We start from the raw sequence: 12,624 nt of genomic DNA, 5'->3' as shown, positions 1-12,624 counted from the left end.
CGTAATCAACAACCAAACACTCCCGTAATCAACCGTAAGCATTTGGAAACCCCCTCCCCCTCGGCTGATTACGTAATATGTGAACGACCCCTCAGGGCAGGCACAAGTAAACGGGATTTGACTGTACTATATGATTGGGGAAACCAGTAACATCTATGTTAGAGCACACTTGCTCTGGACTCTTACTCTGGCCCCCATCTTACGTCCGCAATTAAAATGAGAATATAATAATACTAGTGTAACCCGGCCTACGGCCGGGATTTCACTGCCGCAGTTAAAAAGGGTAGGAGTAATTACCCGCTGAGTCAAAACCCGCATTAGGTGACCCAATAGTTTCTTAAACAATAATCTTATAATCAGTTATTTCTTGTGGATAATTAAGTCATTATTAGCCATGAGGCACCACACTCCATGATCATAAGGTCTGAACACCGAGTATTACACCTCATCACTCCCGTCTTGAACCGCTTTCTATTTTTATTTAAATCGTTATAGAAATTAACCCTTGTTAACTCCGCACCACACCCGCATATTATATTTGAAAACACGCATAACATTGTCGTATGAACTCTCTCTCTCTCTCTCTCTCTGCAGTCCAAACAGACCCCAAACACTAACAGTCCCCCCTCCCCTAATAAGCTTAAGGTATAACATTACAGCGAATCTTCCGGGATAATCCAATTATGACGCTACTTAAATGCAGCTATAACATATTACACAGTAATTAGAGAGAGAGCAAGCCCCGTAACTCTTGCCGTTCTGCTCACGCAATTTTATGTAACATTTGTGGTACAAAACCATCAATTAAACCACTTACCATCGGCCGATTTAAAAATAAATTTCCTATGGGCTTCATCAGAGTTTTGTCGACACTATACCGAAAAAATCAGTCCCGTAACTCTTACCGTTTTTTTTGTATAACCGACCGGAAATTACACACGGACAGACAGACAGACAGACACACACACACACACACATTCTGGTGTTATTAAGGTGATAATACTCGGCGGAATTCGTCGGCTCACTTTTATAAATGACTTCTATAATAGGCCGTAGCTGGATGGCACATGATGCGTTAGGCAATCAATTACGTGATACAGTCTTTGTCCTAACTAGACTAAACTTGCCCATACTATCTTCTAACTAAACGATAAGAAAGGCATCACGTGATCAATATTACTTCTATGCTGTTTAATATTATTATTATTTCAGGTTAGAAGACACGTGTACAACTTTATCTCCGACTTGTGCGCGGTGCCCACGTGCACACTACCTGCTGCTGCGCACAAGATCCTAGCACAGCAGCTCAACACGTGCCATCACGAGACTTCAAGCGTGCACTACGCAGCGCTCGTCACTGTTCTAATATCGTGTCACCAGGTTAGTGTACGGTGCTGTTTGCAGATCGAAGTGGGCTGCTAGATTTATACGATTTTCTGATATTAATCGCGGGGGGGGGGGGGGGGGGTTCGGGTACCGAGTACTGTGCGTGACGTTGGGGTAGTGGGTCAAAACACAGTTAGTACTTTTGTACTTAGTGGTGGGTCATCTGTCCATTTCCCAAAAACAGTTAGTACATGGTACTAAATAGTGGGTCTTAGGTCTAATTTTTCCAAAAACAGTTAGTAAATTAAGGTATTATTTATTAAACAGAATGTGATTGATCTTTTGTATAATTTTTAAGTGGCCTTGGTTGACTTTTCCACTTGAGAAGGTGCAGTGTTTAATTTATTTTAAAATGTATTTCAACTACTGGTTCTTGGATGATGTGGGGGCATCATAGAATCCTCTATCGGGCCATCGAAAAAGTCGACCCCCCCGGACAGTATAGAAACTGTTTTGTCACCACTCCAATCCAGCAAGGAGTTTCCATTCCGACGGCTGTATCCTGGAGCTGGAGGCTCGTCCGGAAATGACTTCACAAAGTTTGTTAAAGCTGCTTTGAATTGCATAGGATCCTCGATGGTGTGCATATGTGTTGGGATTACATTCCATAATCGAGGTCCAGTGACTGCAAATGAGTTGTCATGTAGTGCTTGATTACGTTGACTGCTGGACTTAGCTATACTGGGCACAACTGCTTTTTGACCATGTCTGAGAGTCACTGAGAACTGGATACCAATATCATTAGGGCACTTGCAATGCAGAACTTTCCACATGTTGATGATTAAATACCGTTCTCTTCTTCTTTGCAATGACATCAGATCTAGGGCCTTTAATCTCTGCCAGTAGTTGAGGTGCTGGGTGCCATCTATTTTCGATGTTAACGCTGAATCCCTTCTAGCTGTTGGATGTCCTTGTTCTTAGAGTAATTCCACAGAGGACAGCAATACTCCAGATGGCTTCTAACGAGAGACTTGTATAGAGTCATCATGGTGGCTTTGTCTCTCGTTTTTAACGCACTTAGCACCCAAGAAGCAACTTTTCCTGCACGTTCAGCTATCCTGTTGACGTGTGGGGTCCATGACAAATCAGCGGAAACTGTCACTCCTAGATCTTTCACCGTTTGAGTGGGGTACATCATGTTTCCGTTAGACACTTCATATGTTTGAGCTTGGATGGCGAATGGATGATCAAACAAGGAATTCTTTGGACAATGCTTGTGAACAAGAAGCTCGAACTTATCCTCATGAAGGGCCATGTTGTTGCACTTAGCCCAATAAACAACTAAGTTGAGATCATCGTGCAGGACATCTTTGTTCTGGCTACAAACGTCAGTATACACTGAAACAGTTTCATATCCACCAGCGGGCTCTTTTTGCTACTGCCTTATCAACTTGTTAAAAGTTAAAACAACCCTAATATTCCAGGAAGAATTCTGGTCGACAGTATCCCAGGGGGATTTGAGAGGTCAGCTACTCGATGCGCTGAAGAGCAAAGCGCTCAACGCTGGGGTGCTACAATCAGTTCTACCTCACTTTGCTGTTCTTGTCCCTGTAATTTATCAACATGTAAGTTTTGCAATTGTTTTGGGAAACCTAGTTGCAGCTTGTTGACTTGTTTGTCGATTGATAGTGAACAGGATTTAAATTTGTGTAATACATTAAAATTTACGATTTATTTTATCTGATGATTAAAAAAACTATTTGCCATCCAGTGGATGAAGGAAGATTTGCATCAGAAGTGGATTGAAGACATTCTTTCAAATTCCTCTAAATGGTTCGTTTGTACAACTGGGTAGTACTGGGCTGAGAAGAAATTGGATTTATTAAATTCTGAATTTTCTTTCACGTTGAATTGATAATTTTTATATCTTTCTACAACCGGAAAAGTTGTATTATAATCGTCTGAATCTTGTTTCAGTTTGAATCAGTGCAAAGGAATTCCGGAGAAAACTTCATTACTGACGTTTGTAGCCTCTATATCAAGTGAAATCAAGAATAAGCATTCTTTTGGAATACCAGAATCTTCGTTGTCTTCTGTAAGTGCTTGCGAGGGTGATCTATAATTCTTTATATAGTTCTATAGTTTCTTTGTCGCGGTATGAAGGATGATAAACTTTACTATCGTACGGAATGAATTTTGATATTTCTTATCCCACTTCAGATTGGAGCGATGATAGCAACTCTAACAGCAGCAACTGTAACACCTAAAGAAGATATGATAAGCCCACTAAAAATCACCATATCAAACACAGAGAACTACTCTGAAACCTGTCAAATCGTTCTCAACAACATAAAACAAAACGAGTTTGAGATCAACAACACACTTTGTATAGGGTGGATATTTGTAGAGATTGGTAATGAGGACGACTGTGTAGCATTACTTGCTGGAAAGTGCCAGGATAAGCTAGCCAGTGGGAATTTTGAGTATGTTGTTCGCATGATGGAGCGATTTAGTGGGTTATCAGATGTTTTGTTTGCTAAACTTACTGAAGGAGTATCAACTGATGTGGCGCTGATCAACCTTACTAACGGCTTGTTTATACCACATTTCTCTAATTCTGAGTACACACCTTCAAAAATATCTCGACTATGTGAGGTATTTTATCACTTCATGCATAATTCCAATGGTCCGTGTGATAATCTCATCAGAACTTTAGTTCAGTCTTTCCAACATAGTTTTGTGGCATTCTCTGCATTCTTGAAAATACAGACAGGTTGTACCACAGACACGGTTTTCTTACCTGTTGGTCTGATGACTGAGATGTTCGATTCTTTGGACCGGGAAACATGTGAACAATTCGAAAACGTTGTGTGCAATTTAGCTGCTTTGGCAGAACGCATTCCAGAACTGGGAAATCATCTGATGAATTTCGTTAACACGACCGCATCAGAAGTTGATCTCAGTGATAAGCTCGTAACTTTGTTGAAGGTGATTAAATGGAGCAAAGCTTCAGATTCTGATCTCGCTACAATCGAACTTATACTCAGCAGAGGATTCACTGGAGAATGTCTTAAGACACTTACACCAGTATTGAAGAACATCACCGAACAATGTCCTGATTTCTCAGAAATGATAATGACAAAGATAACCAACATTCTGGACAAATATCCAGTAGAAGTGACTGAGTGTATGTTGCACGTGTTCAAGAACATTCCAGAAGTTGTTATCAGTTACTGTGTGGGTAAACTACCCAAGTTAGTGGTGGACATGTCCCTCTTAATGGATCTGCACAAGAAATACGCTGTTTTGAACATGGGTCAGTTTAGTGAGGGTGATATGTGGAGTGAGAGTCAGGCACTGTTGTTTAAAACATGTCTGGAATTCATCTCCAGTTCGGCTGGTGTTTTGGGCGTGGCAAGTGTGGAACATTTGGTGAAGTTCATCGTCTACGAATTTACATCTAATGGACTGGCTGATATGTCGAGTAAAATATTGAAGTCTATCAAAATCCGAGAAGAGCTTTGTTATGGAGTGTTGAACGAACTTGTTCGCAAAAGTAATATGTTTGTCATTTATGCAGTCAATGATTTGGTCAACCATGGTTTTAAAATAGACTGGAGCAAGATTGAAGGGTTAGAAAAGATGTCTTTAGAATCGTTAATTAGCCTCGCAGTTGCTTTTGAGGACAACTTGTTGAAGAAGCTTATTGATCAAAAGAAAGACGCTGAGTTAACCGTCAAGGAACGTCTGTGTTACCTGAATTTTACAGCTTCAAAAACCCCAAATAACGAGGAAATATTTGAGTTTCTAACAGTGTCCTGCTTTGAAGCAGAGAACATTGACCACCAAATGACAGCTCGCATCTTTTCAATATTTCTACCCATCCTTTTCCAGTCGTCTTCAACTGCGGAGGAAGATATCCAATTTGTGCTAAACTCCACTGCAGCCACGTTACAAGCCACTCTGGATATTTTATCAGATTCTCCCACCAGCCAAGAAAAATACCATCTCACTGCTTCACTGGTGTCCTTTACCGAGTTATATAAAACTTCACGTGATTGTTTGAAAGTTGAAAAGCTGGAGAAATTCCAGGGTATAATTGAGGATTGGGATGCTTTCTATGAGCCTGGAATTCAGGATTTAGCTCTTGTTTTACACGACAAGATATTATCCTTGTCTTCACCAGAAACTGCCTCGTACCTTTCACCGGTTATCCTACTGGCACCACCTGCCTCTGTTAAAAGCTTTATGAGATCAGCTCTTAATAAGAATGAAGGTATCACATTTGATGAATGTTTTGATTATGTCATGAGTTGTTATAATACACTACCATACGAAACACAAACGTCCTTATTCTACCTTTTACTCCACTGCCAGAACCTCTTCCCTGCAAAACCAGATAACAGCGTAGTTGTGGACGAAGAGATGGCCGAGTTTGCTTCTCCTCCAGTAATCTTCCTTGAAGCTCTCTCGAAAATAGATTTAGTAAACTTTGAATCGGAAGCTGAGTACGAGAACAGACTGGTCAAGTCAGCCCATATATGGACATTGCTGTTGATTAGCGAGTCTGGGCAACCATCGGATGTGCTCCGAGAACATGTTGAATTCCTGAGAAGCAAGCAGATCCTGACCGAATTCCTCGATAACATTGTATACTTGATCAAGTTTTCGTCAAAGAAGTACGAGATAGTGCCAATGGATGATATAGCTAAATGTACTAGTTTTGAGTCTCACCAACTCGCTAGTTCTTGTTTTATGGGGATTGCTGAGGTGTTCCCTGCCTTGCTGAGGAATTGGTGGAAGAAACTCGGAAAAGAGTTGACGATTTCCGTCGAGAAATATGTTTGTGCGTTTGTGTCTCCTACATTGATTAAGTCAGAAACGAACGTGCGGATGGATTCTGATGACGGAACTCTTGTGGTAAGTTCGAGAATTATGGTACACACTACAATGTAGTAAAAGTCATCTTAAAAGTAAAAGTAAAAGTTACTTTTTGTCACCCGCGAAACCGAATGCATTTTTAAATACTTGTCAGCATTCAAAAACGCACATTTCTTTTGCGCGCAGCTTCGATTTGCCAGAAAGCGGCGGCACGCTTTTCTAGCTTGTGAATGTTACGCAACGCTTTACTAAATTAGCGAATTATGTCATGCATGATAATTCCATGTAATTTAAGTAATTAGCTATTACAGTATTATCAATCAGCATACCGCCGGCTAAGTTTAAACCGTTCAATTTTTTTTTCAGATCAAACCAAGACCGGTTGTTAGAGAGGTAGTAGCCACGTACACGATGGATGACATTACTGCGGACCTTATTATCTTCATTGCTCCCAAGTAAGTGAGACTGTATATAAGTGGTCTTTATGAATTTCTTTAAAGCTCAGCTGATAAAACAACTTCTTCCAATTTTACAAATGATTAGTTTCTGTCGATAATTCTGTCACTGACTGATCTTCATTTCAGTCACCCACTCTCACCACCTACTGTAAGCTGTGAGCGACAAGTAGGCGTACCGGTGGGTACATGGAGGTCCTGGATGCTTCAAATGACTAGCATGTTCCAAAACCAAAACTCCTCGATTGTTGACGCGCTGGAACATTGGAGAAAGAACATGGACAGACAGTTTGAAGGGTTAGAAAGCTGTATGATATGCTTCTCTGTGGTGAGTCATTCTGTGATATACCAGTTTGCTTTTTTATCTGTTATTAGTCTACTTTCGCGGTTTAAGGTGACGGTTTATATCATTCATTAGTTAAACGTAACTGTTCATAAATACTTCTCTTTATCTAAAATTGTTGTCTCCAGGTCCAAGGTCCAAAGAAAGCGCTCCCAAAACCATGCTGCAAGACGTGCAAGAAGAAGTTCCACAGTGCCTGTCTCTACAAATGGTTCAGTACAAGCGGTAAATCTACCTGTCCTATGTGTAGAACAAGTTTCCAGCACGCTACAGGACTTAGAGCTCGTCTACAGGAGGGACCAGGGGAGGAGGAGTAGGGACACTGTGGGACACTGTTTTACTGATCTTTGAGGATTTTAACTTTTAACTTTCGATTGTTAGAGTTTGATATTTGATAGAAGAAAGGAGGGGTTTAATTTTTCTGGCAATTTTCAGTGCATGCTTTGGAAATGTTAAACTTTTCGCTGCTCTATAGACATTCCAATACTACTTCTATATAATAGATTGGTCGACTGGGTGGTTACTGGTTAGTAAGCAAAGGGTCTCTAGAATCCATGACATATGCATGATATCTTCATACCCCCTCACTGATTTCTTTCATTTCATTGTACTTTCGGGCCCCACCAAAGTGTTAAACGGTGGTTATTTCGTAACTTTGCGTCCCGTGATCTGTGTGTATCGTCGCGATGTTAGTCATAGATTGATGCATATGAACTCCTGATTGAGTGAGGATGATCGTTAAATCGCGTAGACTAGGTGGTGTTAACTTTACATTTTTATGTGCTGTTTTGATTTCTTTAACGATTTGATGATCATTTTGCTGTTTAAATTTGTATCCCAAATAAGAAAGATAATTTTATAGAAGTTACAACGACTCAAATCGTCAATAAGTCATAAGTATGCATTACACAATCAAAAGTTGATCAACAATTAAGGTGTGAAGATCACTGATAAAACATGAACAAGTAATTAAATAGTGACCAAATAAGTCCTTTCCCTCGAAACTATATTTTTGTCCTAAACAGTATGTTGGAACCTGGTTGATTCCACTGATATACGAGCTGATAATAATTTGAATAGTAATGTATGAAACTTATGCTTTAGCCTCATCAACCAGTGCTCACAAGTACAGATGTTTTACTAAGTAGCATACTACTGGAGTACTATCACGAGAAAACCTCTAAAAATCGGGAGCACTTCTGTCGTTATTCTTAATTTTCCGGTCCTATCTATGATGCATTGATATCATTTGAAAGAGACAGGTTGAACCTGTCTAACTCAGTTCTCCAAAAGAACATCTTCACAGGATGATCTACTATAATAGATAATTCATAGCACATGACTTTATAAGTACAGCATACACTCACAGGTGCTTTACCCCACTCCTAACAAACTAATACTAGCAAATAATTAACTAACGACTCTGATTCCCTTTATAAGTTTATAAAAAGTAAAATTTGGGGACCTTATGGGACCCGTATTAGTATGAGTCATTAGTCACACAGGGGCTCCACAAATAGGTATTATTTAGACGGCAGCACCTGGTTATCCCAGGTCCCAGGCAATGTGAGATAAATAGGCAGGCTAAACGCTCCTTCATCAATATATCTCCCTACACAGCTGCCACTGTATATTTTGAACTTATTCGAGTTCAATTGGTCAAGTCACTGGCGAGTTAGGTCACATTGTTGGTGTTTCTAACTAGCTCCAGGGTGCTGAAACCGGGTTGGTATCAATAGTTGTACCTTATAATTACATTGTACCTTATAAAATAAAATACTAACGCGACTTGCGACCCCAATTAATTTTTGGCCTTTATCTTTAACAGTTCTTGTAGACTGTAGAGTATTAGACGATCACCATAAATTCAACGTTTAACTCATTGTCGCAGAAGAAGGGTAATTTGTCAGACATATTCGTATTAAAAATTGATATTTAATTAGCTTAGCTTTTGTCAACACTGCACTTATTGTATAGAAATTGTTATGTAGCCTTCCCCTGTTGGGAACTACCTAAATGTGAGATGACGTGGATAAAGATCATTGATTGTCGATTGTCGAAAACTAAAAATCCTTTGTGATCCCACCCTGGCCCATGTATTCAATGATTTTGCATCATATTTTAAACCTGATTTGGCTTGGCTACAGTCAAAAAACAATTTCTTTCCAATCATTATTGATCAATATGCGACTATTAAACAGCGGACCAATTTCATACAAGACTTTTTCGTTGCAAGTACTGCACAAAAATAGCATACAACTAGCTTCCCGAGACCCGATTAATCATACATCTCTTTATTGATGATTTCACTATCATACTATGTTGTGGATGAAGAGTTTGGATCAAGAGATATTCTTTCTAAGAACGCACCTTTATATTTACAGTTACAGATGCTTTTATCACCTAATTGTCAAGTACTACTTTTACAACTGAGCGCTAGCTTTAGACCTCTAGATAATGTTCTGTAAGACCGCATTTTGGATTAGAAATTAATACTACTCAAACCAGATCAACAATTAATCTTAAAGTTTCAATATCACCGATTACTTAGCACTAGCAACATTGCAAGTTTATCATAGTCATAGGTATCATAGGCGCATATAAAATGAGAAAACGCTGCTAAGTTGAAGGAATATTTATATTATGCATTAACTTTAAGCCGGGCTGATGCCCTTATCGTACAGCTTTAAAGTACACCTGGCTGCACATATTGTGTACACTCTGCCGCCATTAACCCCTTCTCTATATCCAGCGATCAGTAACTAGTTGCGTTTCTGCGCCTTCGATCACGGCTTGCAGGTTCTTTGTAGCCGCAGCCTGCCCCACTCTGCTTTTGACCTTATAGTGTTACAGTTCTAGTTAGTGTTAGTCACAGAAATAAGAGAGTTGCGATAACTATTAACACTTTTAATCAAACTTACGTTTTTTAGCAAGTGATAATATGAAGTTTTTTTTTCTTTCCCTCCAATTTGAAATGGAATTTCAAATTGAGCATTTAGATCTGGTTAAAAACGAGGATTAGTTTATGTTTTAGTAGTTATACATTATAGTACTAGTAGTCTGTTGTCTTAGTCAGAATTCGTCTCCAGGCAACTGACAAGGCGAAAGGTTTTTGTGATAAATAATGCAAAATCCCTTTCTAGACAGGATGATAGGTAACTGCAGTAGGCTACTAGTACTAAGATAAATTACAATACGTTTTCCTGTTGTAGTTTATTATTCCAACGACTAACATTAAAATAGTTGACCAGACAGGGTGATAGGATTTAATAATTTTAGCGGTCTATTTGCTAGCAAGAAACTATCGTCTAGCCGTTAGGGATGGTCTAATCAATTAGTTGTTATCGGAAATAGTATTACTAAACCTACCTTAATCTAGCTATAATTATGGTCGACTTTATTGTTATAATCATACAGTTAACAGTGGGCCGGGGCGGAATAACTAATTTTAATGACGAAAAGATAATCTCAAGTTGGATGTAGTCGGAATAATGGTTTCCCCCTTATTATAGTTGAACGTGCACTTAGTGGTGCAAGGGAAACTAAGTGCTTTCCTAACTAAGTGCCTGTTAGCTTTAACCTTATCGTCCATGTGCGTGTGCGTGTGCGTGTGCCCCTTTACTGTGGTGGCTGTTTCCCTCTACTGGTGCTACTTTAAGTAATAGTATAAGTATTAAGTACTAGTGCAAGTTTCTTTTAGTATGCGCACATTTTAAGACTTTCCTATTATATTGTGGTTCTTGGTCTTGCTAACCTAACAATAAAATTATTGTATACTCAGTGTTTAATGTTACTAGAATCTATGTAATACTACAATTTACAAAATAACTTTAATATTTGCGCATAATGTACTAAATTAATTGCTCATTTGCGGTTACGTGATAAAGTACAAAATTACAAAATTACAAAATTACAAAATTACAAATACAAATACAAATACAAACCGTCAAGTACAAATTTACCGTCAAAATTGTCCTATGAATTTTTCTAGTTTCTAAAATCAGCCCTATTTGAATTTATATACTACTACAAATACTAGTAGTATGCAGCACCAATAGTATAATCACTCAGTAAACAGAACCGCTTTAAATTCAACTTAAATATGAATTTTACTCTACTTTGCTTTACTAAGCCTTCAGCTTTGTGTGTAGTTTCACTTTCACTGCACGTGTGTGCAGTACATAGGTATAATACGAGTGAAAGTAGCATGGTATTAGATGTTGCGGTATAGGAGTTCTTGCTGTTGTCCGCCTCACTGCTTAGTTCTTCAAAGCACCCAGTCAATGAACAATTCGCACAAACAATAATTGCTCTCAAGTCTAGACAGCTAAATATTCAGTTACGCTAATTGTCCCATTCAACGGTACCACCACGGACCTAAACAATGGTTATACTGCTTGTAAATTGTTCATTGTCCAAAGCTTGGTGGGCACTGTTTTGTTTGCCCCCTTGCTTGGCCTTGGTGTTATTTTGGCACGTGATTGCTGTTGTATCGAATTGGACGTAATGACCCGCCAAAAGTTTCAATTTGCTTGGAGTCCTCCAGCATTGATCAGCTAATTTCAATGTCAAAACTCAATTATTTTACAGGTACATGTTTTACGTTAGCTATTTTGGACTTGTTTTGACCGACCGAGGGCATTTAAATGTTCTGATTGCGCTTGTGAGAGATTGGAATTAGATGTCTCATTCCTCTACTTCTGGTTTGTGGTAAAATAGTCATAACAAGATCATAGATAGTGCTGTTGTTAATAATACAGCTTGAAATTGAGTGTGATGAAGTGTGCACATTTGTTTCAGGCCTCTTTGTTCAATCACTAAGTCTAAAGAATGTTTTTTAAATCACAGGAGGGTATAGAAGAAGTGATGCTGGAAGAAAACCCGAATACAGCAGACCAGTGCCGGCCTTGAGTCCATGGGGGGACAGAAGAAGTCAGGGGTTGCGGGGTTCCCAGACAAGAACATCAGAAACAATCGAACAGGAACACGGGGCACAGATATCACACGATTCCGGGGAACGGATGGCAGGTTCGCATAATCCTGGAGAGGGAAAGACAGGGGGATCACATCGAGGGAGGGGTGGTGGGTTCTTAAGACGAAGCACCTCCGAGGGACAGTCCGTTCTTAATTTACCAGGTCAGCTACCAGCCTAGGGAACTATTTTTGGATACCACCGACATTTTACTTTTTTAATTTTGTATCAATAAACTTTCAAAATGTTACACAAATACAACATTTTATTTCGAATAAAATTCGCCGAATGACCTTACCTGCCTTGACAAGTGACCGAGTGTAAACATAATTAGGGACACCGAAACACCAGTTGACCAGTAAACTGGTCATAGCAATTACATCGGGCGCTATATGCACCTATAATATCTGAAATGTATAAATATCAAAAAGACTTTAAAATGATGACCTCGGGGCAAAGTTAGTTTTCCCATGCCACAAATCAAAGGGGAGACATTTGAAATGTTTTAAAACATCTTTTCTGGCTCCACAAAGGGCTAGCGCCCTTAAAGTTAATGTAATGATGAAACCACACCTAATCGCGACCATGGCCTGGAGGAGTTCAACGATCGTGAGAGATTTAATTCTTATACAGTTCAACCTCGAACA

The 12,624-nt window shown here is 39.3% G+C and overlaps 1 protein-coding gene across 1 annotated transcript in view; it reads left to right on the top strand.

Moving 5' to 3' along the window:
- The window catches only part of LOC134813379 (E3 ubiquitin-protein ligase listerin-like), a 41,748-nt gene extending 33,924 nt beyond the window's left edge, over positions 1-7,824 (top strand). The window contains exons 8-15 of the mRNA XM_063821114.1: positions 1,213-1,380; positions 2,811-2,951; positions 3,098-3,159; positions 3,304-3,421; positions 3,547-6,246; positions 6,574-6,662; positions 6,792-6,990; positions 7,134-7,824. Coding sequence (XP_063677184.1) covers positions 1,213-1,380; positions 2,811-2,951; positions 3,098-3,159; positions 3,304-3,421; positions 3,547-6,246; positions 6,574-6,662; positions 6,792-6,990; positions 7,134-7,322 — 3,666 coding nt within the window. The 3' untranslated portion in view covers positions 7,323-7,824. The remainder of the gene's footprint in view (positions 1-1,212; positions 1,381-2,810; positions 2,952-3,097; positions 3,160-3,303; positions 3,422-3,546; positions 6,247-6,573; positions 6,663-6,791; positions 6,991-7,133) is intronic.
- The last annotated feature ends 4,800 nt before the right edge of the window (positions 7,825-12,624 follow it).

Source organism: Bolinopsis microptera, chromosome 3, assembly GCF_026151205.1.
Source record: "Bolinopsis microptera isolate Bmic1 chromosome 3, MBARI_Bmic_1.0, whole genome shotgun sequence".
Classification (NCBI taxonomy): Eukaryota; Metazoa; Ctenophora; class Tentaculata; order Lobata; family Bolinopsidae; genus Bolinopsis; species Bolinopsis microptera.
This window is presented reverse-complemented; position numbering and strand designations above follow the sequence as displayed.